This window comes from Macaca fascicularis, chromosome 4 (assembly GCF_037993035.2).
Source record: "Macaca fascicularis isolate 582-1 chromosome 4, T2T-MFA8v1.1".
NCBI classification, from domain to species: Eukaryota; Metazoa; Chordata; class Mammalia; order Primates; family Cercopithecidae; genus Macaca; species Macaca fascicularis.
In genome coordinates, this window is record NC_088378.1 from 87,157,468 (window position 1) to 87,185,451 (window position 27,984).

Here is a 27,984-nt window from a genome sequence, read left to right on the forward strand (position 1 = left end):
TCCTCCAGGACCCTGAACTCAACAATCTTCCTTCTTTCCCTGGGATGAGAGGTTCGCTTTCCCGGATTCTCACCACGTAGTTCAAATATGGGGTCCAGATATATTACGGTTGCTGTTGGGGTCTGATCAGGGGCGGGAAGACCGTGGAGGTCGGTAAAACAGAGCGGTGCGGGATGATGTCTGGGAACACCCGCAAGGCGTCATAAAATGAACGCCAAGGCGGCCACAAGAGGAGGGCCGGGAACCGAACCCAGTGCCCAGCGCGGGGCCCTTGTGGCCGATGTGACGTGGCTCCGTCAAGTGGAAACCGTGCGATCCTCTCCCGACCCAACTCACGAGAGATAAAGATGTCTAAATAACCACGACCGCCGCCGCACACCCTGCCTGGCCCCAGGGACAGGGGGGAGGGGAGCGCCTCCTCGGCAGAAGCGGCGGCCCGGGCTTGTTTGGAGGTTCGCAATTCACCATGATAAATGTAAAGACCAATTAAGGTTTGATCCGTGCACACGGGAGGCAGACGGCGGCTGATAGTGGAACCAATTAACGAGCATGTCCCCTAATTCCTGCCGCGGTCGCCGAGCACACCGCGGCTCCCCAAGCGCCTGCCGCGGCTGCCCCCGAGTCCCAGAGCCCCCAGCCCGGCCCTGGAGTGGGGTGTCCTCCTCCAGCGAAAAGGTGCGAGGAGTGGGGCCCCGGGTGGCCGGGGAGGGGGCGCGCCGGGCCGGGAGGCGCGGAGCCAGCCGCCTACGGAGCCCAACTGTTTGCATCGGGGACCGGCGGGCGGGGCGCGCCCGAGTGGTCGCGCCGGGCAGGGGCGGTGGGCTCTGGAGAAGGCGCCCAGAGTGAAGCTGGGCGGCGCCCCGAGGGCAGAGGACAGGTGGCCGCGCGGCCGCAGCCAGGTAGCGAACGGCTCGGGGGCTGCGCAGCGCGGTCCCAAAGCTCAGCCCGGCCCCGGCTCGCTGCCACGGCCTTGGGCGGAGGGAGGGGGCGCGAGACCGCACCCCCAGGCCCGGCACGCCTCGGCCTCTGGGCTCCCGCTCCCCTTCCCCTTCCGGCTCAGCCCGTTGCCCCAGACGTGACCCCCGCGCAAGATGTTGGCGCTGCGCGTTGTCCGGGCGCGCGTGATTAATGGCCCCCAGGTCGTGGGCGGCGCAGGCACGAGCCCCTACATGGCCTGGCCAGGGTGTGAGGGTATCCCGGAGCACAGCGGGGTCATGGCAGCGGGGCCTCCGGGAGCGCGGCGGCGGCGGCGGAGGAGGAGGAGGAAGAGGAGAAGTAGGTGACGCGGGCCGGAGAGGTTTGTCCCCTCTGGCCCCAGGGCTGGCGTCGCGGCGGGTCCCCCGTGCCAAGCAAAGTTTGGAGCCGCGGGCGCCGCGCGCAGGTCCCTCCCCGCGCAGTTCTCTCGGCGGGGTCTGTGCCGCCGCCGCCGCCGCTGCCAGGGCAGGACAAAGGCTCATTAACACGTGATGGGACCGCGCTTCATAAATGGGACTGGAGCGAGAGGGAGCCAGAGACAGCGCGAGCGGAGGGAGAGGCAGGGACCGCGCAAGCGGGACGAGGCGACGGGCGCCCGGGCTGGTGGAGACGGGCGGCCCCACGCCGGGCCAGGCGGGGCTCCCGGGAGGACCCGGTGAAGAGCTGGGGAAGGGGCGAGGCTCGCCGGCGGTGGGAGCAGCGGGGCGCCAGTCCCGGTCGCTGTCGCGGGCGGGCGCTGGAGACTGGGACGCCGGCGCGCGGACCGACTGACTTGCTGACCGCCCGCCGGAGGCACACCCCGCTCCACCCCACCCCGCCTCGCCAGCAGCCCGGCGCCGGCGCCGCCTCCCGCACGCTACTCCCTCTGCCATCCCTTGCTTCTCCACTTCTTTTCCGCCTCCGCCTCTTCTTGCCTCCCGCGGCGCCAGCGCCTTCCCTTGGCCCGGGCGGGGGCCTCGGCTCCCTGCAGAGCTCTCCGTAGTCAGTGGGGGACATTTCGTTCTAGCGGACAACCAGTCCCTGAGCTGGGCCAGAGGTGCCAAGGGAGCTTCTGTCCCAAGGACCAGGGGATGCGAAGGGTAAGACCTGGCAGAGTTGCGTTTGGAAATACTTTTTCCGCCTCCCGCCCCCTCGGGTATGACCAGTGTGGTCCCCAAGTGTCCTTCGTGGAGTTCTCATTCCGTGTGAGCGAATCGTGCGTCGGTGTTTACTTAGCTGTATGGCCCCAGCCTGTTAACTGTGATCTGTGCTACTTCTGGAGATTTCTACCATTTACTATTTATTGAATGTGTGTGCACCTGGCTCTGTATGCACTGATGTCTGTTTGTAGAAAATGTGTAATTGTGCATGTTTGAAAAACGGGCGCTTGAGTTGTGCTGAATGCCTATAAACCATATTATCTACTAAGTCTTTCCAGGGAAATACATCGATCTCTGCTGCAAACCTAGAAACTGACTAATGTAAAATAGTAAATGTCATATAAAGAGATGTATGTCAAATAATAAACTTTTGATAAAGAAAAAGCTACAGGAACCACTGCTCTGAGGAAAAACAAATGTCCATGTAACTAATACCTAAAATTGAGTGTTGATGGAGCCATTTAACTCAGAACTAGCCGTTAGATGACTAAAGTTAATGTTGCATTTTTAAAAGACATTTCTTGTTAAGGCTTACAAATCATAAACGGATCACCTCTCAAATACAAATATGTTTGCTGTAATAGACGTGAGAAACTGTCATTTGGTCATTTGAAAGTTTAAAAGCAACATGCATGTTTCTAATTTTAATAGATTGTCTCTCAGAGATTTAAAATTGAACAGATGAGAAAAACAAAAAAAATGTTTAGTAACGTGTTAATCATTTTGCCTCCCATCTTTTTTTATTTTCCTCCAAATAAGTGCTGTTCTTGCTTTTGTTGTTGATTTCTTGATATATTAAGCCTCCTCGGGCATGTAATCCAATAAGAGATTAGAACAGATTTACTGGTTTTAAAGGTGTTGAAATATATCTCTATGGGGCCCATAACTTCTCCTCATTTTTATTACCAAGTTAATATCTTTCGAACAAAGGGGGAAATGCAATTTCTTAGAGGAAACTCAGTGGACACTGAGTATTAGTGGGGTCACCATTGACACCAATCTATTTTGCAGAATATTGAGAAGCTCAGAGCAACCAACCTTTAAGGTTCCCGTAGGACTTTATCTGATTTAAAGTGTTGCTTTTCTAATCCTACCCTACTGACAGTTTGCAAGGGAAGATAGACTGATTGATTTTTCTCTGTCCCTTCTTTCCCTGGTTCTCCTCCCCCTCCCCCGCTCTCTAACTCAGTTAAGAGCAATTTTATAAAAATAAAAGGCCATGTAGAGTTTCTTAAGTGAGACAAATTATTTTCTGATTACATCCATACATGAGCAGAAGATATGCCCCTCCAGAATTTTAAACATTGCATACTACAGGCACTTATTTGTAAGCACAATGACAGTTACCATAGTGGGGCAATAGGCTTGATGTTGGACATGGTCTTATAAAACTAATCCATTTTAGCTTATCAGGAGAACTTACTGTAAACCGACTCTTTTTGTTTCAAAGATGTCTCCCACTCCAGGCGAGGAGCGCTCTTGGCTGAGGTATGTATCAAGTGTCTGATGGGGAGAGGTCTCATTGTATTTCTAAGTGTCCATGGGGATAAAATGATGCCACAAGGTGGAAATGCTCAATTCCGGCCTTTCAAGAATAAAATGACTGTGCTTGCATACTCGTTGTTAGGAAAGCAAATTAGATATTCATGCCCCTGAATTTTAATAGCATTAATATATGTGTATGTAAAAAGAATGTTATGACTAGAACCTTAAATAAGCCATAAGTGATTATTATTTAGTGTGTAAAGTTTTAAATTCTGATGAAAAGCAGATCTCACATTGAAGTAGTGCTTGGCTTTGTTTGTTATCCACTGTTTTCTGTCTTTTTCTGTTACCCATTTCCCAGTGGACCATGTTCCTCTCTGTCTTGCCTGTGAGACTGCTCTTCTCTAATAAGCCTAGCTGCAGGATCAGTGTGTTCTTTTTGGCATTTCAAAATGGTAAAATAGTGAAATTGTTAAATGTTACCAAGATGAAACTGCTGGGAATGAAATTCTTCAAAAGAACCACTATATTTGTGGCCTATTTCAGCCTCTTCCAAAAGAAAACTCTTTGATTCGGTTTACCTATTTTCCAAAGAAGGAAGCAGCCCCATTGATTGTGTTGATAAGTGTTTAGTATGCAGTGTCAGCTTATTAATTACTAAGGTAAAGCCTGAAAAACTGTTTCAAAACAGTCATATAACACTGTTCTTTGCTTTGACTCAAAATTAACATTAACCACCGGGAAATTTAGACAGGCTCCTTGATTGTCTTGCATATTAGTGTTTGGAATTAGAATTCAAATACTTTGCTGTGTAAGAATAAACTATTATGAGATGGAACTTATAATAGCAGTTTATAGTTCACCACGCTTACCAAATGTTTCTTACCAGAAAACAGTTGGCCTAATAAGGGATTATTTCCCATAACTAGCTATCCAGGAATGCTGCAAAAACAAGAGTAACAAATTGAATTTGAAAATACCTAATGACATATAATTCACAAAATGAAAGATTTAGTTATAGCTTCTTGAATTTATAAGAATTGTGAGTGACAGTTATTGTTTCTTTTATCCCAGGAAATATTTTGGAGAAATCTGAATTGATCTATATTATAAAGTTAATCCAGTCTAATCTAAGAATATACAGTGAATTAAATGCTAATTAAAGCAATGAAAGCATGATAACAGGCAGTAACCTAAAGGACAGGCTCCATCTTACTTACCAAATTCCATGTTAGCTCAGTTGCATAAAGAACATAGATAAGACCTTTCATTCCCTGCTGCAAAGGGTGTCATGCCTCCACCAGTGTAAGTCTGTTTCTTCTATCTTTGTATTTATCATTTTCTAATTGAACTGACAAATAGTTTGAGTGAAACCAGGCTTTGGGTTTAAATGAGTTATAATTCTGCTATTGGCTCTGAAACAACCTGGACTCAACATTGTTTGAAAGACTGTGCTAGGGCCAGGTTTACATATTGCATATCTATATTTTGAGAGGCAGCCTTCTTTGCTGATTTTTCTCTTATATACTGAAGACTGGTAGAGAACTCAAAGAATAAGAGGAAATCAAAATCAGTTTATATACTTGTGTTGCCAACCTTTTAACTTCATGTTTCCTTCCCTGACTCTCCAGTTCTTTCCTAATCCTATTCTCAGAGAAATGGTAACTTTATATTATAGCTGCCTGAATGCATTTTTGGAGACTTGGGAGATTCAGCTCTTTGCCATTGAATTGCTATTTAATGCTTTGATAAGCATTTAATTCACTGCATTTTCTTAGATTAGATTGGATTGACTTTATAAATTCAGATTTTTCCAAAATGTTTCCTGGATTAAAAGAAGCAATAACTTCATGCAGAATATATGTATAATATCAAAGTATATATTGCATAATTTTGGACAAGTGGACATATAAACACACTTTTATTTACATGTATAAACATTTTTGTAGATGTAAATCATGACTGAAATAAAAAATTAAATATGTTGCCTTTACACATTTGAACATATAATTCTGATTTTAAATAAATACTACAAATTTGGGGAAACGTCTGCATTCACGCAGCTGTGCAGAGGGACACTGAAGAGTTAAAGCAGATAGATATCCACCTTGAATGGAAACAAGGCCGTTCTTGTTTTCTAGGATAGGTGGAAATCCGTGCCAGTGCCATGTGTTCTAAGAATCTTGCAAATATACCAGGATGAGCATCACCACATTTGACTATAATTTTATCATGAACACTGATGGGTTTAAGACAGTTTTTTTTAGCCAATCCTTTTAGTTGTTTATTTTTTTTTTGGAAATTAGGGCTATACAAGTTGGAGGAAAATACAGAAGGTTATTACTACATCTCAGAATGCATATTAAGATAGTTATATTTTTTATATAACATTACAGTGTTACCACAAGTGAGTTAAAACTATAGGAAATTTGTAAGGGGGGCAGGTTTGTAAGGTGGGTGATTTTTAGTGGACCCTGTCACCTCTCTTGCTACTTTTGAAATTGTTTGGTGTTAGAGCAACTTCCATCTCAAACTTCCTCACATGGATAAGAGGTATGTAGGTATGTTTAATATATATTGGTAATAAGAGGTCAAAGTCATGACATAAAGTAGTGTAATTACTTTATCAAAATATTTTTTAAAAGCTTTCCTGGGTTATATTTCTTGATTAAACAAGGTGCCTCATAATGAAAAAAAGTACATTTTTAATAATAGTTTAGAGGACAGTTAGTTGCATGTGTAAATATAGTCTTGATCTGGTTTCCATTGATATTTTCCATATATTTGAAGTATTTTCCATATAGACTAGTTAATAATGGATAACCACTAATTTAAAAGTTTCACTTGGACAGGTTAAGCTAATAACTTAATCACCATGGAATTCTTGAGATTCCCCTGTAGTTTGCATGGGTTTTTGAGGGAAGAATTGTTTACTCCCAAAACCTGAGCAAATGGGCATGGCAGAGTCATCGCAGTTGTTCTGGGAATACTATGAATTCTATTTTAGCCCCAGCTGGAGAAATGTTCACACCTGCACTTTAGGAAAGCATTCAAAGTTTTGCTTTCTTTGCTTTATTTTCTTTTGTTTTTGAATATGTAGAGACTGGTTAGATGGAAACCATTGTTTTTGAGCAAACTCTTTTTTAACCCATTGTGCTACTGCATAATATTCTATATTTTTTAATGTTTCCAAAAGTACATTTCGCATTTTTTGAATGCAAGAATTTAATTTGCGTTTTCTCTCAACACAAATGGCAAATAATTTTTCCCTAAAATACAATATTTTGCTACTTAATGTCTTATTTTTCCACTCTTATTTGAATTAATTATTTATGAAATTATGTTTTTCAAAATTTATGTTTAAATGAGAGGGTCCCCTTCTTTCCTTCACCATTTCTTTACTCATTCTTTTTTTTTCTTTTTATTTATTTTTTATCATACTTTAAGTTCTAGGGTACATGTGCATAACGTGCAGGTTTGTTACATATGTATACTTGTGCCATGTTGGTGTGCTGCACCCATCAACTCATCAGCACCCATCAACTCGTCCTTTATTCATTCTTTTAAATCATAACTTTAGAGAAGAAAATTGGAATCAATATGAGTCCCGAAAATTGAGTGAAGTTTTAAGGAGTATTACATTCAAGTTGGTGATAAATTCTAACATGCTTTTGAAAAACCAAATTCTAGTCCAGGCAAGGTAGCTCACACCTGTAATCCCAGCCCTTTGGGAGGCCGAGGCGGGTGGATCACTTGAGGTCAGGAGTTCGAGACCAGCCTGGCCAACGTGGTGAAACCCTGTGTCTACTAAAAACACAAAAATTAGCCGGGCATGGTGGCATGTCCCTGTAATCCCAGCTACTCAGGAGGTTGAAGTGGGAGAATTGCTTGAACCCAGGGGACAGAGGATGCAGTGAACCAAGATCACGTCACAGCACTCCAGCCTGGGTGACAGAGTGAGACTTTGCCTCAAAAAACAAAAAAAAAAAAGAAAAAAGAAAAAAAACCTTTTTAAAGTTTGTTTTAAATAAATTTCTACTTATACGGACACTTGTACTAGGTAATTCATAACATTGATTTCTTTGGGTCAAGAAGCTAAAAGTGATGTTTTTATTTATTTATTTTTAATTTATTTATTTTGAAATAAAGTCTCACTCTGTCGACCCAGGCTGGAATGCAGTGGCATAATCTCGGCTCACTGCAAGCGATTCTCATGCCACCATGCCTGGCTAATTTTTGTATTTTTCGTAGAGACAGAGTTTCACCATGTTGTCCAGGCTGGTCTTGAACTCCTGACCTCAAGTGATCCACCTGCCTCAGCCTCCCAAAGTGCTGGGATTACAGGCATGAGCTACCATGGCCGGGCTAAAAATGATGTTTTTGATATAGCAAGTTAACCAATATAATTGTTGGTCTTTAAAAAAAAAAAAAAAAAGATCGTTTAGGTACTAGACCATTGTCACTTGTGTTTGCTTTTAACTCAGCTATATTTAAAAATAAATCAAATTTGTTTATTCTTTATATGAGGGACTTAATGCCACTATGACCTTAGTATTTTGGTTTATTCCATGGTATTTGGCTAAATGGATCTAATTTTCAGCTCATTGAAATACATTGCTACCAGAATTTGCTAAATGTTTTCTTTAGCTTTTGTACAAGTTGTGGTGAGCAGGCAGTATGCATGTGAAAAATGAAAGCTAGACAATTTAACATATAACTAAAATAAGTGCAAGACTAGCCAAAGAATTTTGTGTCTCTGCATATGTGGGAATTTGACTTTGGAAGATACACAGCTACTTTTGGAAATGACATCTAATGTCTTATAAACAAAAAAGGAGAAATCTTTGAATTCTTATAGTCCTCAGCTAAAGTAACTAATTGTGAGTAATCTGATCCATTTTTATTGACAAAATAATTAGAGAGAGAACAGTTTGCCCAGAGTCATATATTTAAGTGCCTTGGGATTTATTTCTAAATATTTGTAACTTTTAGGTATTTTTGAATTATGTCCACTATAAGAAGTGTAAATTGCATAATTACCAGAGTCATTCTGTAAAATAATTTGCAGTAGATCTGTATTACTTGGGCCTACAGTAAAATTTTCATTTTAGTTTGTTCTTTCCTGGGTTCATCTCTTAAGGTGTAGTATTTTATGGTTTGGGGAAAAAGAAGAGCAGAAACAAGTATTTCCAGCTTAAAAGAAATAAGCTGACATGTTAATTACTTTTAGGTTTTTCTTGTTATGCTCAATAATCATGGGTTCCTTCACAATGGTGGTGAAGGAAATGGCTTAGCAATCCTATAAAGCTTTGCATAGCCTTTGTAAATAGAATTAGGAGAAAATGGTGTGGAGTTCTTAATATATATCTGTATATTATATCAGTGCACATTACATTTTGAAGCCACTTTCCTTTGCTGGACAAAATACATAAAAAAGTTTCCTGAAAAAGTCCAGAGAAGCCCTGAATTGTAGACTAAAAAAAACTGGAGAGGTTCTCCACTCTTAATTCTTGTTTTCTGGCTAAATGACATTATTCTATTCCAAATAGGAATACCTTGGTTATACAGATCTTCTGTGGGAGGTTATTTTATCTTGAGCTGGCTCCCGTAGCAATCTGTTTCAATGATCTAAAAACCTATACTTATAGACTATTCTTTCTTCTTATCTAACCTTAGTTCTTCTTAAAGGTTAAATCTACTTCCCCTTCTCATTTAGTCCTTTTCATATGTCTCCATAATCTTTCACAGTGGATCTTAAACATCAGAATGTGCTAGAATCTCCTAAAGGCCTTGCTAAGAATGGAGATGTATCCCAACCCTAGAGTTTTTGTTTCCGTAGATCTGATCTGGATCCTGAGAATCTGTGTTTCTTATAAGTTCCCAGATGCTGCTGATGCTTCTGGTTGGGAGACCACCCTTTGAGAGCCACTGACCTATAGACTAACCCCGCATGCACTTATAAACCGTTGTGTAACTTCTCAGACTGGTCTTTCAGATGTACATTATACTTTCCAGCCCATTAGTACCTGTCTTATTTACTAATTCACTATGTTCACATCACTGTTTCTGAACACTTTTCAGTTCCTGAAATCTCTTAATTCTTAATTGTATCACACAAACCCTAAGAAGGGCTCCATCCTGAATGAACACAATAGAACAGCCTCATGGTTTCAATGGCATAAAAATTCTGCACTTGCATCCAATTTGCATACATACTTCTTAATCACAACTACATTTCCAAAGCACATTTTGCATTGCTACTGAAACCTCGTTCTTCCAGTTCTGTTTGTATGTAATTATTTACATCTTGAAAGCATATTTTTCTGTTTATGTCTTGCATTGTTAGCACACACAGAAAATTTCCTAAGCATTTCAACTAAAGTAGGTGATACATAAGTACCTAGTTTTTAAAATAATGTCTGAAGGAAATCCTGTATTTACACAATAATAAAAACTTACTTAAAATTATTTTAGTGAGAGAATGATAGGAAGGAAATTGAATTATTTAGAAAGTCACGATGTCCTCAATTTGTGTGAATATTTGAACCAAGATTCATTTCTCTTGTTAAGTATTCCAGTTTAGTCCCTACAATAATAGGAGATTAATTTTCCATTCTTTTCGTCACAGAGTTAGGACCGGTGGTGATGATTTCATATTTGGAAATTGGAAAGCTGAATATTTTATAAAATAGAATGAGTTGGTTATTAATATTGATTGTGGGTTCCTGAGACCACCCCTCTTACTTTTAACATCTCTTGGTATAAACGTGTTTGTTTTAGGTAGAACTGCTTTCATTTTCTCATTCTTAATTACTTTCTTGAGGCAGAATTCCAAATGTTCAAAATTAATTTTTATCAATATATTAAATTTTCTCAATGCCTTTTCGCCTCAGAAAAGTAATTAGAAATTTAGTTTTCGTAGGCAGTAGTAATAACCCATTTTAACTCTCCATAACATATTTTCCTATTTGTATTTTAATTAATTCAGTTGTAAAATACATAAAATGTTGTAGCAGGAGGAGAAGTTGCTCAACCAAAGCAAGAACTATGTCCACCGAATAGAATAACAAATTGATTCCTGAGGGCTTATAAAAGCCACTCCATCTAGTGGTTGAATTTTCATATGACTTCTCTTGAGAAGTTGTTTTAGAAACACACTTGCAAGTGGAGAAACCCATTTGGGAACATAAATGCATAATAACGTGCATTTCAAGGAAGAAAAAAGTCCATTATAATAGTAATTTCATATACTGTCTTTAAAGGTCTATCAACAGCATATAATTAAGATTCATTCAAGGTTGTGCATGTCACAAAAGACCTCTTGATATGTCATTGTTATGCGGCTGAACTTTGCAGTTCATAATATATACTCAGGCCAAACAAGAATTGGAATAAAAAGCAAATACCTGATCTTAGCCCATAACTTCCACTTGCCATCAATATTATTTCTATGTGATACTGAAATAAGAGATCCTGGGGTAAATAATTGATGGATTTAATGTAATTTTCCCATTTGGACACTTTTCAGACGGATGTTTGTATGAGACCAAGATTCAGGTTTAATGCCCTCATGATCAGGTGGCTTTATGCCAGAAAAAACTGTCCATGGTTAAAAGCTGTTCTGTTACATTGGATCTTCCATGTTGCTGATGCATACCAACATTTACTTAGTAAACAGGTATTGAATACCTACTCTGTGCCAGGCACTGTGCCAGGCAGAGGACCTATAAGATAGTTCCCAGCTCTCAAGGTGTTCATGGTCTGAAGGGTTTAGACACAATGAAGACAACTACAGGATGGCTCAGCAATGCCCATCACCTCTCCTGGGAGAAAACCTCAAAGCATGTAGAGAAAGAGAATTTACACAGCCCAATACTATCTGATGATTAAATATATTCCCTTTATATGTTTTTATAACCTATTCTACTCTTTCAACTAGGGAAAGGAAGACAGAAGGGTGGGCTGTATTCGAGGTGGAGGGTGGAGGGAAGAACCATTTCCCTTGCTTTCTTGTCCTGACCTATGTCGCTTACATGGGTGTGAAGCATGGAGGGTCATCTGTCATAGAAAAATGTTATATCTTAGAATATAATGTCCACAATCCTAGGCACAGACTGTATGCCCAATAAAAATGTGTTAAATCAAACATTCGAAGGCCTATAACTTTATATCTGTCAGCCACATTGCTGTAGTAACGCAGTTTTACATCCACTGGGCACCAGGAGATGGTAACAGTCACTCATTTGTTGGAACAACAAATGATGCAGGGTTTATGTAATTTGTCTACCTGATTCCAGCCAGACACTTAGGAATGGGCCACAGGAAGTCTTCTTCTCCCTGGTCTAGGAAAACCACATGGCTCATGGTGGGAAGTTGAGTGATTTTGAGTGTTTGAATTTCTCCATATAGGGAATGGATGTGTGAAGCTTTCATTTACTAATAAGCATGTCTCATTCAGACGTAAAGAAGGTGTCCTCTTCATGTCCCACTGGTGTTGTGGAAAGTGTCATTACCATCTATATTCCTGACAATTGACTAATGAAGCCAAGAAATACCTTCCCTTACTTACAAAATAGTGGCAAAAATGACTTAGGTTTTATTTGCCAGTTACCGCCATGAGCACCAGTGACTGCAAACAAGGTGCTAATGCAGAGTTAGGATTTATAGCTTATAGTTAATTGGCATACTTTGTTCCTGAAGACCATGGAGCAAGGATGACTTGCAAGTGCTTTGGGCAGCCCTTTTGCTGTCAACAGATCATTCCTTCAGATTTTAGTTGTTCACTGTGTAACATTATCATGTGCACATTAGATAATGTGTACCTTCTCCCAAACCAATTCTTCTTCCCTGTCAATGAATGAAAGGGTATCTTATTAAATAGTTCTTGGAACTCAAAGTTCCAGCTCTGCCCCGTCTAGTTAGAGACCTTGGGCAAAGCATTTTTCTCTCTGAATGTGTGGAATAGAGATTGTAATAGCACCCACTTCATGTAAATATTAAGGAAAAATAATGTATTTTTTCCATGACTGGCATATAATAAAAGTTTAAATGTTTCTTAAATGAAAATATTTGGAAATTAGGATTTTCTTTATTGTGCATTTACCCAAATTATCTCAGATTTGAATCTGGAGAAATAAGACCTGGCTTTTAGTTGGACTTAATTTGTATGCTTTTGGACTCGAAGAGAAAATATGCCTTCATTGATAGATGAAGAGAGAAGAAACTGTGAAAGGTGTGCTGCATGTAGCATACTTTTCACTCTTGCTATGGACTCCTTGATACTGAACTGCAAAAGTAAGAGCCTGTTTACTAGCTTCTACACATTTTGTGGACCAGAATAATATATCACCTTCTTTTAATGACCAAATCTCATATGCAAGATAAAGACAGTTTTATAGAGTATTTTGAATATGGCCATGGCTTTTACTTAATTGAAAACGTTGCATGTTCTCTGTTAGAGGAAGGCTGCTTTAATCATTGCTTTCCAGGCGGGCACAGTGGCTCATGTCTGTAATCCCAGCACTTGTGGGAGGCCGAGGTGGGCAGATCACTTGAGGTCAGGAGTTCAAGGCCAACCTGGCCAACATTGTGAAACACTGTCTCTACTAAAAATATAAAAATTAACTAGGTGTGGTGGCATGCACCTGTAATCCCACCTTGTTGGGAGGCTGAGGCAGGTGAATCACTTGAATTCAGGAGGTGGAGGTTGCAGTGAGCCAAGATCGCACCACTGCACTCCAGCCTGGGTGACACAGCGAGACTCCATCTCAAAAAATAAAAAAATAATAATTACTTTCTTTACCCAGCATGTAGAAAAGATCTCTCTCAAGAAAAATGCCAAAGCACTCTTAATTGGAGGAAACAACTAAACAGAAGAGCAAAATTAAATAGTAAATGGAATTTGTTATACAAATCAACAAATGATTTTATTTGTATCATTAATTCAAGAGGCTTTGTTTTTTTAGCATCACCACATAGTGTCTAACCCAAGGAAATTGCAAGACATCATTTTCTTGAGCCCTGAAATTGTTTTAACTAGCCTCTAAATGTGAAATCTTTGGCATATTTCACATCAAATTTGAACAGAAGTACAGTCTAATACAGTCTTATAAGTCTCTTAATGTCTTAAGTTCATATCAATTGATACATTTTTATGAAAAATGTAACACTCATACAGTGTTAATAAAGAATAGACTAGAGAAAATGGTGCATTAAATAACTTCTATTTTATGTTACAAAATATATGAAGAACTGAAGGTATGAGAGCCAATTGAGCATTATCAATATAATGGAATTTTCTTTCATATGTAGGAAAAGGAGCTGACATTAATATAAGAAAGAAAGATTATGTATTTTGCCTGAATTATCAGGATAATTAAGTCAATCAATCATTTCACTTTGCTGTAGAAGATGAGGGAAAAGTGACCAAGCTTCTTTAATAATTCCAAAACTCTAATGATTAGGTAAGAGTTAGAAAAGACTCATTGCACATTCAACTGGAGTGGAAACATCATTCATCAAGTTATGATGTTGGCCTATGGCATCTGCTGTGTATATTGACAACATGACTTAGACATAATGCAGTTACAAGAGTCAACTGAAATTTCCCCTACTAACTTCAGAGAAATACAGTAGCACAGTATTTTCTTGATCAAATTAGTAGAAAACAGGCTTGTTCTCAGAAATGAATGGAAAATAACCAACAAATATATCCACTGGAACTTGCATTCTCTTGAACTCTTCACAAGGCTCTTTTATGAGGCCAGCCAAGCGAACAACAGAACCAACAAAGTAGAAAAACAACAGGTTAAGCAAGGGCCTGGAACTTCTGCATTTGACATCTTGGACTCCTGTCAATGTAGACACTGTGCCAGGCATTGTCTCTTTAAAGCACTTAGAAACTTAGAATATCAGAGAAGTATGGTGGGTTAAAGCAGTCTATGATATATCAGGGAGCACCAGTCCTTCCAATACTTCTGCAGTGTTTTCAGCCTAGAACACATGGAACATTTTAAACCCTTTGTGGTTATACAAATAAAAATAAAGACTCTGGATAAACATTAAAAAAAAAAAAAAAAAAAAAAAAAAAAAAAACTTTGTGCAGCAGCCATACCCGCAAAATTTCTTTGATGATACCATAGCTTGCTGGCTGATAGATATGGTTTTCTTGGAAGGAGGTAGTGGAGAGGCAGGTTTGCATATAGAGAAATAGACAAAAAGAATAGACGATATTAGTCTAAAAATGGAAGTGATATTTTTAAAATAATAGATTTAACACATTAAAATATTTTTATCTTTACTATGAAGTCATGATTTATATAGCTTACACTGTTAGAATATGTTGGCTATATTTTTTAAGGCAGAATTCTAGGAAAATTCCCTTATATGTCATTCAATCATTCTTTTACTATAACTGTAATAAAAACCAACTGCTTCTTTAATAGGTGCATCTACACATCTTGCTAGAAATTTCCAATTATGATTTTCCCAGTAGCAAACAAAAACAAAATTAATGGCAGCTACATCCCCCAAAGCCTAAGCCATATTAGTAATGAACTCTCAAAGAAAGCTGTTGATGCAAAAAATAATAAGGTGGAAATTACTATAATAATCCAAATGCAGAAATAAAGGAAAGAATTATCAAAATGCAGAAAGCAGTGTTCCTGCCATGATCCCATTAACTGTTAAAATAGCCTGTGCACAGTAGTATTTTGACATTACTGAGATCTTTGAACTACATGAATTTCATGTATTTTTAACTGTATTCTTTAATTAAATTGGCTTATATTGGACAGAAATTACTCTATTATCGTATAACCACACCATGCCCTAGCTTAGATTTTAACAAGCTAGTTTGTTTTAATGAGAGTGTTTGGTTGCATTAAAATGGGAAATTGTGATCACACTTGCGGTGATCTTAATCTAAAGTAAGTCACAGAAACATGTTTTTTGCATTACTGGAATAAGGTATGTGTTCCTTTGTCTTCACTGAAGAAGCTTTATAGCTCTTCCAAATAGTGACTAAATTTTAACTCGTCAGGGCCATGCAAGTAGGCAGACTTTCCTAGATGAGCTTTGATAGGAAATAGGGATTTAGTAGCAGGTAGTCTTAATTACTATTGGCAAAATGCCTTAATTTAAGTTTCTAAGAGTCCAGAAGACTTAAATATAAGATGCAAAATGGCTTTAATCTAGTTATTGTTAATTCTGAAATCATCACATAAAATCTAAAAACAGAATGTGGAGTCTGAGGAACTTTGATTCATCTGCAAATCCATCATATTCTAGGCAATTTACTTAACATCTGATGGCCTCCATTTCCTCATCTGTGAAATGGAGATTGTAAATAAGCACCTAATAGGGTTGCCTTGACAATTTAATGACAGAATATATGTAAAGTTTCTCAAATGGCTGTATATAATAGACATTCAATAAAGGTTCCTCATCCCTCACCCATGTCTATATATCTACTATTTGCTTCATGTTTTAAGTGCTGAGGCAAAAATAAGATTGAATAATTAAGGCAATGAACATTCTTGAGATCTGATTAGTACATATTATATTATTATAATATATTCTTACAATATAATTAGTATATAGTACATAGCAAAGAGCCATAATACTAAGTAATGATAATAATAATACCCATTGAAGACTTACTTTTGTGTCAGACACTGTTTTACATGCATTTATATTCATTTAATTTCAGATCAGTTCTGCGATTTAGGCATTATTGTCATCATCCTCATCTCCATTTTACAGATGAAATACTGAGGTTTAGAAAGACTGATTGCCCAAGTACCATCTAACACCAATCTTGGTCTGCTACTCGTAATTCCATTGACCAGGTGCTTTGACTGGTTGGAATCAGTGAAGAAAACAAGGAAGATGGTAATATCCCTGCCTTAGCTTAGAGAGACGGTGTACCAAAAAAAGTTACAAGCAAGGGACCTAGACCTGCACTGTCCAGTATGGTAGCTACTAACCACATGGTGCTATTAAGGGCTTGAAATGTGGCCCTCATCTGGGTTCAGTCCTTGCTCTACTACTTACTAGCTGTGCCTATAGCAAGTTACTTACCCTCTGTGCCTTTTTTCTGAAAATGGGGATAAATAGCACCTACTTCATAGGGTCATTGTGAAATAAGGGAATTGATATATGTAATAGGTTCAGTGTCATCAGTCCATAAGAAGCTCTCTCTATATGCTTAAAAGAGGAAAATCAGCAAGACTCAGTGGTCTACCTGATTGTAGAGGTCAAGAGAGAGGAGGTGTCATAGTAAGTCCAAGTTAGGAACTTAGGTGACTAGAAGGACTACTCGCAATACCATAAGAAATGTGAAAAACGATGTGGTTGGAGTCCATTTATTGCAGCATCATTTCTAATAGCAAAAGATGATAAACAACCTAAACCTCCATTAGTAGGAGGCTGGTCACATTCATCTAACAGATCCTTAAGGCAGCCGAATGAAGAGAGAGGTTTTATATACTAATATGAAACTGTTCACAATGTGTACTTCTAAGTGGAAAAGAAAGGTATGTATAATAATGTTAGTTACTATTTGCTAAAAAGAAAACAGAGAGTAAATGCATATATTTGTTTGAATATGCGTGGAGTATCTCTGGAAGAGGTAACAAGAAACTTATTCCTTGCCTCTGAGGAAAAAAACTAGGTGGCTGGGATATAGGGATGAGAAAGATTGACTTTTCTCTGTATATCTTTCTTTACCTTTTGAATCTTGAATCTTGTGAATCTAATACATAAAGACAATCAAAATTTCTGATGAACTAGTTTCCAGTTGGAAAGTGTAAAGGGGGAGTTCGTTAATTGAGGGAAGATGGCGTAAGGAATGGGAAGATTACTGGAAGGGCTCCCAGGAGCTACTTGGAGACGGAGGCTCAAACTCTGGTTTTCAGGCTAAATGTGTATTGCATTAATTACTTTTTCTGTCTTCTAATTTTGAGAAAAAGGCTAATGCAAATCACTGTTAAGATACCACCTAATAAAAATTCGACTGCCATTTTATTAGGTTCAGGGAACATTTCTGTGGGAACTCAGCTCTCTGCTATCATGCTATCAAGCTGGTAAACCACTTAAGAAAAAAAGATGCCATTCTGTGTTTTGAAATCTCATTCTAGTTATGGAAATAAATATATGAACTCCTGATTACATGACATGATAAGGCCTGTAATAGAGGGATGAGCTGGGGAACTAGTTATGGCCAGTGGGAGAGGCTGGTCAGGAAGGTCTCAGACATGGAAGTAGCATTGGCACAGACCTGGAAAGATAAGTTTAGTAGGCAGAGAGCTTGGAAGTGAGTATCCAGATGGAATACGGGGCAAGGTGAAGGAGGAAGGTGTGCAGGTATGATGGTATATTCAAAGAGCAGCAAGTCAGGGCCAGTAAGCTGGGTGTTTAAGTATGGGTGGGAGTTGAAAGGCAAAAGCTAGGTTTGTGGATGTCAGGATTGTGTAAGGAACAGCTCTCTCATACATTGTGACTGTCTTCTGTGTCCCTTTGATTATGGATGAAAACTTCCATATGTAAATGGAGTTGTTTAGCAAACATAAGATTGCAAAGAGCAAGAGTTGACTCCTGAGAAATAGCTGAACGGTGGGACATATAGAGCATGTTCTAGAAGAAGTGATATGAGAAAGGATATAACAGACAGACAGATGAATGGGGAACCTAAGGATACTCAAGAGTTAACATTGGAGCCAGGCTGAGGTTAGGAACTCAGGAGATATTTTAGATAAAGGAGCTGGGAGGCACTGGGCAACTGGCTTGGCTGTTGGCCTTTGGTCTTTTATTTCTGCATCCTTTATTTCTGTAGCTGCTAGCCTTTGTCCCGAGACACTGCCCTGACTTGATTGGTGTTAGCAGACTGCACCAGCACACTGGGTGCCTCTGTGTGGCTTCTACCCTGGAGCTCCTGCCTCTGGTCCAGTAGGTGATGGCTCCCATCTGCTTTGTTCTATGACAGTTGCAGCAGAGGTGTGCAGAACTGGTTCAGAAGCCCAGACTAAAAAAACCCTCAATTTTCTTAGTGATGATAGAAGTTATCCATGGGAGATTTGGGGCCCTCAGTTTGGCAGTGCCTCCTACTGCCGTCACAGGTTACAGTGGTCTTGTAAAAGGGTTACACAACCATGGAGGAGCTAAGGGAGCCTTTTGGCTTACCTGTCATATTAGTGCTGAGGGCTCTTTCTCTGTTCATCGTTTGGTATGGCATTGCCAATATTCCTGTTTGCCTCTCTGTAGCCAAAGTTGCTTATTGCATACAGCTCATTCCATGAGAGTTTAGATAATTATATAGGCAGCTTCATTTAAAATGCTAATAATCTTCCCTAAGTAGAGCATATTTCTACCACAATTGGATTGGGCAGCTCTCCAGGCTAGATACCTTGATTCAAGTTACATGATCGTTTTTTTTATCAGCATTGGAAGAATCCTTCCCCTTCCTTGGGGTAGAAAAGAGCTTCTTGTTTTTGTTCTATTTTGAAATACATATATCCAATCAACCTGCTTATTTGGAACCTTCTTCTGTGTGTCAGACATTCTACTAAATGCTGAGTAGATACTAAGATAAAGTCCCCAGTAAGATCTTCAATGAACTTACTGTCTAGTGGGTGGGAGGAAGTAGTGGAACAGATGCAAACACAAAGAAGTATTAGAAAATCTGGTCAGTACCATGATAGAACTCTGTTTGGGTATTCTGGGAGCCCAGAGAGGGTGTTCATCGCCATGGGAAGCAGGGAGCAATGGCAAGAAGTGACATCAAAGTGATGGGAAGGAGTTGACCAGGCAAGAGTGTAAGGGGCAATGGGAGCAACAGCACTGAGGTGAAGAGCAGTCAATTTGCTGTGTTTATGGAACTAAAATTCATCTGGTGTAGCCCAAGTGGCAAGGCCAGGGCTGGCAAGAAGAAGATTGGAGAGGTGGGCAGGGGCTAGATCACAGGAAACTTTTTACTAGACTTCATCCTGTAGGAGGGAGATAGAAAGCCATCCTGTTTAGGGAGACAGGATGTGGAGAGGATTAAGGACAAGAGCCTGAGGGTCAGAATTGGAAAGGAGCTCAGCTGGACGGAAACATAGAAGGCAGATGAGCTTGCATGCGTGTCTGGAAGGCCTGGGCCTGAAAGGGAAACTGCGTGAAAGTTTATATTTGGTTTGTAGGGCAAAGAGATTGAAAGAGGGGAGTCACATAATCAGCATACATTTATGAAGATCACCCCCACAGCTGTGTGGCAAGTGATCAAAAAGGAACAGGACCAGAGGAGGGCAGGAAAACTGATCAGGAAGCAGGGGCCCTAACTCTGGTGAGCAGTGATGATATCCTGGAAGTGGAGGTGGCAGAATGTGGGAAGGTGGGCCGCATTTAGCACTTTATGCCTGTTCCCAATTACTGTTCTTAAGAATCATGGCACTAGGGTATTAAATAAAATTATTTTCATTGACTCTGTGTTCTGTGCCTACCTACACTGATACTATTTATTCTTAGCATAAATATCTTTTCCTTGGGGAAGCCCCTTCAGCCCTCTAGACTGGGTATCCTCAGGGCATCCTGTATGTTCCCAGTTGTAGCTCTCCCCATGCTTTCTTTTAATTTCTGGGTCAGCTGCCTGCCTCCTCTGCTAGACCATATCCTTCATGCAGTCAAGGACTCTTTTTTTTTACAGAGTGTTGCTCTGTTGCCAGACTGGAGTGCCATGGCATGATCTCGCCTCACTGCAACCTCCGCCTCCGGGTTCAAGCGATTCTCCTGCCTCAGCCCCCTGAGTAGCTGGCATTACAGGCATGCCACCACGCCCAGCTAATTTTTTATTTTTATTGTTTGTATTTTTAGTAGAGACAGGGTTTCACCATGTTGGCCAGGATGGTCTCAATCTCTTGACCTCGTGATCTCCCCACCTCAGCCTCCCAAAGTGCTGGGATTACAGCCGTGAGCCACTGCGCCTGGCCAAGGGCAGGGACTCTTTCTTGATGCTGTCAACACTAGTGTCTAGTACAGTAGCTAGACATAATACAAGTGCATAGTGGATGTTCCATAATTTGTTAATACATGAGTAAATGAATTATTAATTCAGATATGTAGGGTCTCTGAATTAGTAAGTCATTTATTGTTAGTTCAACATGTTAAAAATTTGTTCTAAAATAATGATTGTCTCTCCCCCCACCTCATACAGTGTGATATGTTTTAGGAACAACAAATGCCAATTAACAAATGATATATTGTTTTAATGATTATTTTAATTGTTATAGATATCACTCTGTACTTTTCATTTTTTTTAAATAACTAAAGAAATGAATAGCCCACATTTTAAACCAAGATTTATAAATAGTAAAGATCAGTTCTCTGGCTGTTTATTTTGAAATAAAACCAAATTGCTTAGCTTAGAATTGAGGAGCCTTAACGTTTGGGCCTTTCCTCTTAGCTGTTCACATGGAAATCCTTGGACACTCTCCGGCCTATCTCCTGTCACCAGGCACACTTGTGTCACCAACCTGCTTATGAGGGGGGCTATCAGGAGGCCTCCTCCATTGTCCTTCTCCCCGCTGTTAAAAATCTCAGCCTTGGCCGGGCACAATGGCTCCCGCCTGTAATCCCAGCACTTTGGGAGGCCGAGACAGGTGGATCACCTGGGGTCAAGAGTTTGAGACCAGCCTGACCAATATGGTGAAACCCTGTCTCTACTAAAAGTACAAAAATCAGCCAGGCGTGGTGGTGTGCACCTGTAGCCCCAGCTACTCGAGAGGCTGAGGCAGGAGAATCGCTTGAACTGGGGAGGCGGAGGCTGCAGTCAGCCCAAATCATGCCACTGCACTCCAGCCTGGTGACAGAGCAAGACTCTGTATCAAAAAAAAAACAACTCAGTCTTCCTATACGCCTCATTGCAAGTTTGGTCTTTGTGACATTTTTCTTGTTTGATGTAGACATCCTAGAAGTTCATGTCAGCCATGGCTCAGTCCAGACCTCCCCTTCTCTGGGTGAAGGAACTTGTCTTGAGGAGCAGCTCTCCCCACATGGCCTCAGCCTTCCTCAGTTCTCACTAGCTCCCTCCTCCCCGCCCTACATGTAACACACAGATCACACAACTCACCACTTGATTCTACACTGTCTTATTCTTTGGTTGTCTTTTACATTTAGTCTCATTAGTCTGACAAGGTGAGGTCTCCAAGAGTAGTGGTCATGTAACACATCAGTGCTCTCCCCAGCCCCACCAGCACCGGGATAGCATGTGTATGTGATAGGAGAAACCAGGTGCTAAACACTTCCTAACGTGACTATGAAATGGACCTTGCCCCCGAGAAACATTTCATTTAGGCCCTGGAGGTCCTTCCTGGATTCACACACTGACTTCAGTACAGAGGGTTTAAATAATGAAAAGATCATATGTTTCTGGTGTGTGTCACACCATCCCCGAACTTTGGGGAGCTTTTCTCTGAGTGACTGACTCATTTTGCTGACTGAATCTGATGAGGACTTGACCTCCTACTGTTCAAAGACAGGAATGAGTTGCCATGACAGTACATTTGCCACATTTATAGTGTCTCTTTGTTTTTATTCTCCCTGTTTCTCATCATTCAGCTTATTTGTTTTCCCTCCTCTTAGGATTGCCCCCTGGGGGTCACTTTCTCAGTCATTTTGAGCTCAGCCTAATCAAAGACTGAGGTTATGAAGTCGATCCTAGATGGCCTTGCAGATACCACCTTCCGCACCATCACCACTGACCTCCTGTACGTGGGCTCAAATGACATTCAGTACGAAGACATCAAAGGTGACATGGCATCCAAATTAGGGTACTTCCCACAGAAATTCCCTTTAACTTCCTTTAGGGGAAGTCCCTTCCAAGAGAAGATGACTGCGGGAGACAACCCCCAGCTAGTCCCAGCAGACCAGGTGAACATTACAGAATTTTACAACAAGTCTCTCTCATCCTTCAAGGAGAATGAGGAGAACATCCAGTGTGGGGAGAACTTCATGGACATAGAGTGCTTCATGGTCCTGAACCCCAGCCAGCAGCTGGCCATTGCAGTCCTGTCCCTCACGCTGGGCACCTTCACGGTCCTGGAGAACCTCCTGGTGCTGTGTGTCATCCTCCACTCCCGCAGCCTCCGCTGCAGGCCTTCCTACCACTTCATCGGCAGCCTGGCGGTGGCAGACCTCCTGGGGAGCGTCATTTTTGTCTACAGCTTCATTGACTTCCATGTGTTCCACCGCAAAGATAGCCGCAATGTGTTTCTGTTCAAACTGGGTGGGGTCACAGCCTCCTTCACTGCCTCTGTGGGCAGCCTGTTCCTCACGGCCATCGACAGGTACATATCCATTCACAGGCCCCTGGCCTATAAGAGGATCGTCACCAGGCCCAAGGCTGTGGTGGCGTTTTGCCTGATGTGGACCATAGCCATTGTGATTGCCGTGCTGCCTCTCCTGGGCTGGAACTGTGAGAAACTGCAATCTGTTTGCTCAGACATTTTCCCACACATTGATGAAACCTACCTGATGTTCTGGATCGGGGTCACCAGCGTGCTGCTTCTGTTCATCGTGTATGCGTACATGTACATTCTCTGGAAGGCTCACAGCCACGCCGTCCGCATGATTCAGCGTGGCACCCAGAAGAGCATCATCATCCACACGTCTGAGGATGGGAAGGTACAGGTGACCCGGCCGGACCAAGCCCGCATGGACATTAGGTTAGCCAAGACCCTGGTCCTGATCCTGGTGGTGTTGATCATCTGCTGGGGCCCTCTGCTTGCAATCATGGTGTATGATGTCTTTGGGAAGATGAACAAGCTCATTAAGACAGTGTTTGCATTCTGCAGTATGCTCTGCCTGCTGAACTCCACCGTGAACCCCATCATCTATGCTCTGAGGAGTAAGGACCTGCGACACGCTTTCCGGAGCATGTTTCCCTCTTGTGAAGGCACCGCGCAGCCTCTGGATAACAGCATGGGGGACTCGGACTGCCTGCACAAACACGCAAACAACGCAGCCAGTGTTCACAGGGCCGCAGAAAGCTGCATCAAGAGCACGGTCAAGATTGCCAAGGTAACCATGTCTGTGTCCACAGACACGTCTGCCGAGGCTCTGTGAGCCTGATGCCTCCCTGGCAGCACAGGAAAAGAATTTTTTTTTTTTTTAAGCTCAAAATCTGGAAGAGTCTGTTGTCTTCTCGGTTATATTTTTTTAAGTTTACCACGCTCAGTGAAAAGGTGATTGCCACCGTGATCACTTACCAGTTTGCTAATGTTTCCATAGTTTAGGTACTCAAACTCCATTCTCCAGGGGTTACAGTGAAGAAAGCCTGTTGCTTAAGTGACTGAACGATCCTTCAAAGTCTCAATGAAATAGGAGGGAAACCGTTGGCTACACAATTGGAAGTCTAAGTACCCACTGAAAAATGCCATCAAATGAGTAATGCCTTTGTAACCACAACTTTCATTATAATGTGAAATGTAACTGTCCGTAGTATCAGAGATGTCCATTTTTACAACAGTTATAGTACTAAAGTAGAGATATTTTGTAAAATGTATTATGTCCCGTGAGATGTGTTACCAGTGTTTATTATGTGCTATTAATATTTGTTTAGTTCAGCAAAACTGAAAGGTAGACTTTTATGAGAACAATGGACAAGTAGTGGATATATGTCAACGAGAGCACTTTTTTTCTATATTATTACCCATGATATAACATTAGAAATAAACCTTAATATTTCTTCAAATATCTCTATTTAATTTTGACACTGAAGTGACCATAAAGATTTATTTTTCTGTTACCTCAACAAGAAGAATTTGAAGACTTCAAAATATTGAGCAGAATTCATTCATACTTAAAAATTTATTAGCCCTGCATTTTCATAGGAAGACACATTATCTTCTGGACTATAGCTGTTCTAATGGATTATAATCAGAACGGAAGAGGGAAAACATATTGACTTTTTTGAGCGACATCTCTGACTTTCTTTAGTCTTTAGCTATTACTGGATCTCTTAAGACAGCATGTGTTAATCTTAATGTATATTGTTATCACTGTGCAGTTGCTGTTTACTTGAATAGTATTGTGTTCCTATATTCCAGGTTTAAGTAGATTTCATGCCTGGGTGGCCAAACAACAGTCTTCATTTTTTTTTTTAATTGCAAAGAAGTATTGTCTGGATCAGTAAAATTATACTGTGTGTGAGTGTGAATATAAATGTGTGTATGTGTGTTTCTCTCCTGTAACTGTTACAGTAATGTCATAAAGTGAGAAAACTGTGACCAAGTATAAACTGTTACCACTTGCTGCACTCTTGCACATGGATTCAGTTTCTAAAGTTGAGTTCTTCCTGTAATCTTATTGATAAAAATACTGACTCTAACCATTCAAAAATTTCACCCCATCCCTCCTTAAGAGATTGGATCAAGTATTACTAAATTGACCTTTAGGAATTACATAAGACCAGTGTTTAGCAAGAAATAATGACAGACATGCAAGTAAGGGCTGTATTTATAGTGTTATTGCCGGGAAAGGAGAGTACTTTGGTTTCTGAGCACCAAATATTGAGCAAGATATCAGTCACTAAAAGGAAGAAGTTCTTAAAAAAAAAAATAAATAACATTTTTCAATTGTGTGTGTAGGTAGTATGCACTATATACATCATGTTAAAGTAGGACTATCACACCCAGCCCATGTGGCTAGAAAGGCTGAATCCGACAGTGGATGAGACACGAAACGGCAGTGAAGAGCCAACACACTTGGGATTGAGGTCTAGATATGCTGCATCCATGCTTTGCCCACATGCCCTTGGTGACAGCCGAGCACCCAGCTCTGTCTTGGTAGGTTTGGGCTAAGGAACAGACCTCTCCTTTGCTCGTGGTCAGCATGATACACTAAAGCATGCAGATAAACACAGCTCCTTTCTTACACCCTGGTCTCATACTCCTTAATGGCGCCATGGGTGCTCATTGTTGGGCCTTTTTCCAGTAAGGAATGATATTGCTGAAGAATCTACTTAACCCTGACAAATTGTATTTATAATCTCTTCTTATACAGATAAAACATGACTCCTACAAGGCCCCAAGGTCTACATAGTCTGAAGTGAAGTAGAGAGCTGGCATCTATTTGGTGATTTCTGGCTCTCGAGATACCCAAGCAGCATGATGGGACAGTTCCCCTTCTTGCAGTTCATGCTCTAAGGCAGGATGTGGCTTGTGAGATACTTTGCATTGTCTGTCTGCACACCTTGAATCTGCCTGCTGGTTCCGTTACTTTACCTCTCTGTCATATGCAGATGAAGGCTCAGGGTGCTAGAGGATTAGTAAGATCTCTTTCTAAAGAAAGGAGAGATTATTTACAAGAAGGACTCACCAGGGTCTAGTTTCCATTTAAGAATTGCCAGTCTTTTGTCCGGCATCATCCTGAATATTAATCCACATGTTTCAGAGCTCACCAGGCAGTACCAATGCTCTTTTCACAGCATGAAGAGCTAGTAGAGATGAAATTCTTGTTATGGTAGAAAAATTTCAGGATTCATTTTTGAAACTGCATTTGTGCGTATGCAATGTAGATTTTATAGTGTGTTGTGCTTTCAAGATCTAAATCATATATAATAAATTAAGGGACAATGGGGCTGACAGCACTAAAGTTGGTGCTTATTGATAGTCTAAGAAATATCTGTGAAGTATCATCACGTATGTTACACAACCTTCATTTAAAAAGGTTTAAAACTAGTTAGATTCACTCTGACACTTTTCATATCATTTCTTAACCCAAGTGACGAAAATGTTGTCCCCAATGAATATACTTATTAGAATTACTATTTGTTAATATCACTCATTATTTAGCCCCATAATTAACTCCATTAATGTAATCATCATTTAAATTTAAGTGAGTTTTATAAGGTCTGATATCAGAGGTATCTTACTTTCCTCTGAGGATGATGTACTTACCCTGACCATGCATTGTACCATCACACATGTCTTCAGAAAGGGCCAAATTCCCAACCTGCTCTTTTTTTTTTTCTCAGAGTCATGATGAATCAGTCCTAGAATGTTTCATCTGGGCAAGTAGGGCTGCCTCCAAGAAGAACCTCTGATTTATTTTGTATGAAATATATGTGAAAGAATATGGATCTGGGAGATGCTGTAGACATCTGTCCTACACTTGAGATGATTTCCAAGCCTCTCTGGCTCTTCGAGTTAAGTCTATCTGGTATTAAATGCCAAGGACCTTTTGCTGCCCAAACCCACTCTGCAGGAAATAGGCCCAATCACCAGATGAGAATTAGGCCCTGAATGAGTAGCGCTCTAGTTACTGTCCTGTTGATTAATATCTGCCATTTCATGTCCATAAAAGAGACCACCCATATCATGCGCACAATTAGATTTCTCACACTCTAACTGTATATTTGTATGATATTTTGAAATCTCCTAAATGCTGGGCAATGGCTATTAACAATTAATTGTCTTGCACTGGCCTTCTGATGAAATGTTAACAATGCCTATTGTAATATAGAAAAAAACATTCTATCTACTGATTTGGGCTGAATGTATGTAAATAGGTTTCTAAAAAGTCAGATGTTTGAGCAGTGGCCTACAAATCAGTAATTTTCAGATGGGAGAGATTCTTTACATTGCCATGGCATCTTAAAAGCTGTCTTCATGTAAATTGACTGTACTAGGCCTACTGGGGATCAGAGTTCCCAAGAAAGGAAACCTTTTCTTGTATCTGGATTCAAATTTATTTCCAATGTTTCAAGTGGAAAACATGACTCTTTATTGTCTGTAACTCTAACATTATTACTTTTCCTCTTAGAAGAATATTGTATTGTTAGATGTTTGTTGAGCTGGTAATGTCGTTGCAACCGCTGCAAAATCTTCGTTAGTAATCTGTATAATACTTTGTATACAAGTACTGGTAAGATTGTTATTAAATGTAGCTTCAGTCGTTAAATTACTATAGCAAAGTAGTACTTCTTCTGTAATATTTACAATGTATTAAGCCCACAGTATATTTTATTTCAATGATGTAATTAAACTGTTACTTATTCAAAGAGAAAACATCTCATCATGTCTATTGTCCAAAGTTACCTGGAATCAAATAAAAATTCTAGATTACCATGAAGAACATAAAATGCCTTTGAACTCTGCCTTATTTCACAGTCTGATGGCAAAATACTAAGGATTTGATTTCTAAAAGATTGCCGAACTAATTTGTTCCTCAAAAAGCACTTAGAACTTTACTTGAAAAGTGGGGACATATTGGATTAATCTACTTATTTTTAACATAGGAAAAACACACAAAAAGCTATTTTTTACACAATAAAGCAGAAAAGGCTACCACACCTTTAAAAAGCATTATTTCATTAAAGATTTAAATGATTCTGCAGTAAATTAAAGCAAAC

The 27,984-nt window shown here is 40.5% G+C and overlaps 1 protein-coding gene across 5 annotated transcripts; it reads left to right on the top strand.

The window, feature by feature from the left end:
• Positions 1-500: 500 nt before the first annotated feature.
• On the top strand, positions 501-27,714 carry CNR1 (cannabinoid receptor 1). Of its 5 annotated transcripts, XM_005552388.4 has the most exons (3): positions 1,510-2,054; positions 3,565-3,602; positions 22,215-27,714. In XM_005552388.4, the coding sequence occupies exon 3, from the start codon at positions 22,278-22,280 to the stop codon at positions 23,694-23,696; it is 1,419 nt and encodes a 472-aa protein (XP_005552445.1). In that variant the 5' UTR covers positions 1,510-2,054; positions 3,565-3,602; positions 22,215-22,277; the 3' UTR covers positions 23,697-27,714. The 5 variants fall into 5 exon arrangements, with proteins under 5 accessions (XP_005552447.1, XP_073895124.1, XP_065399819.1 ...); XM_005552390.4 differs by lacking the exons at positions 1,510-2,054; positions 3,565-3,602 and adding an exon at positions 501-675; XM_074039023.1 differs by lacking the exons at positions 1,510-2,054; positions 3,565-3,602 and adding an exon at positions 760-899.
• The last annotated feature ends 270 nt before the right edge of the window (positions 27,715-27,984 follow it).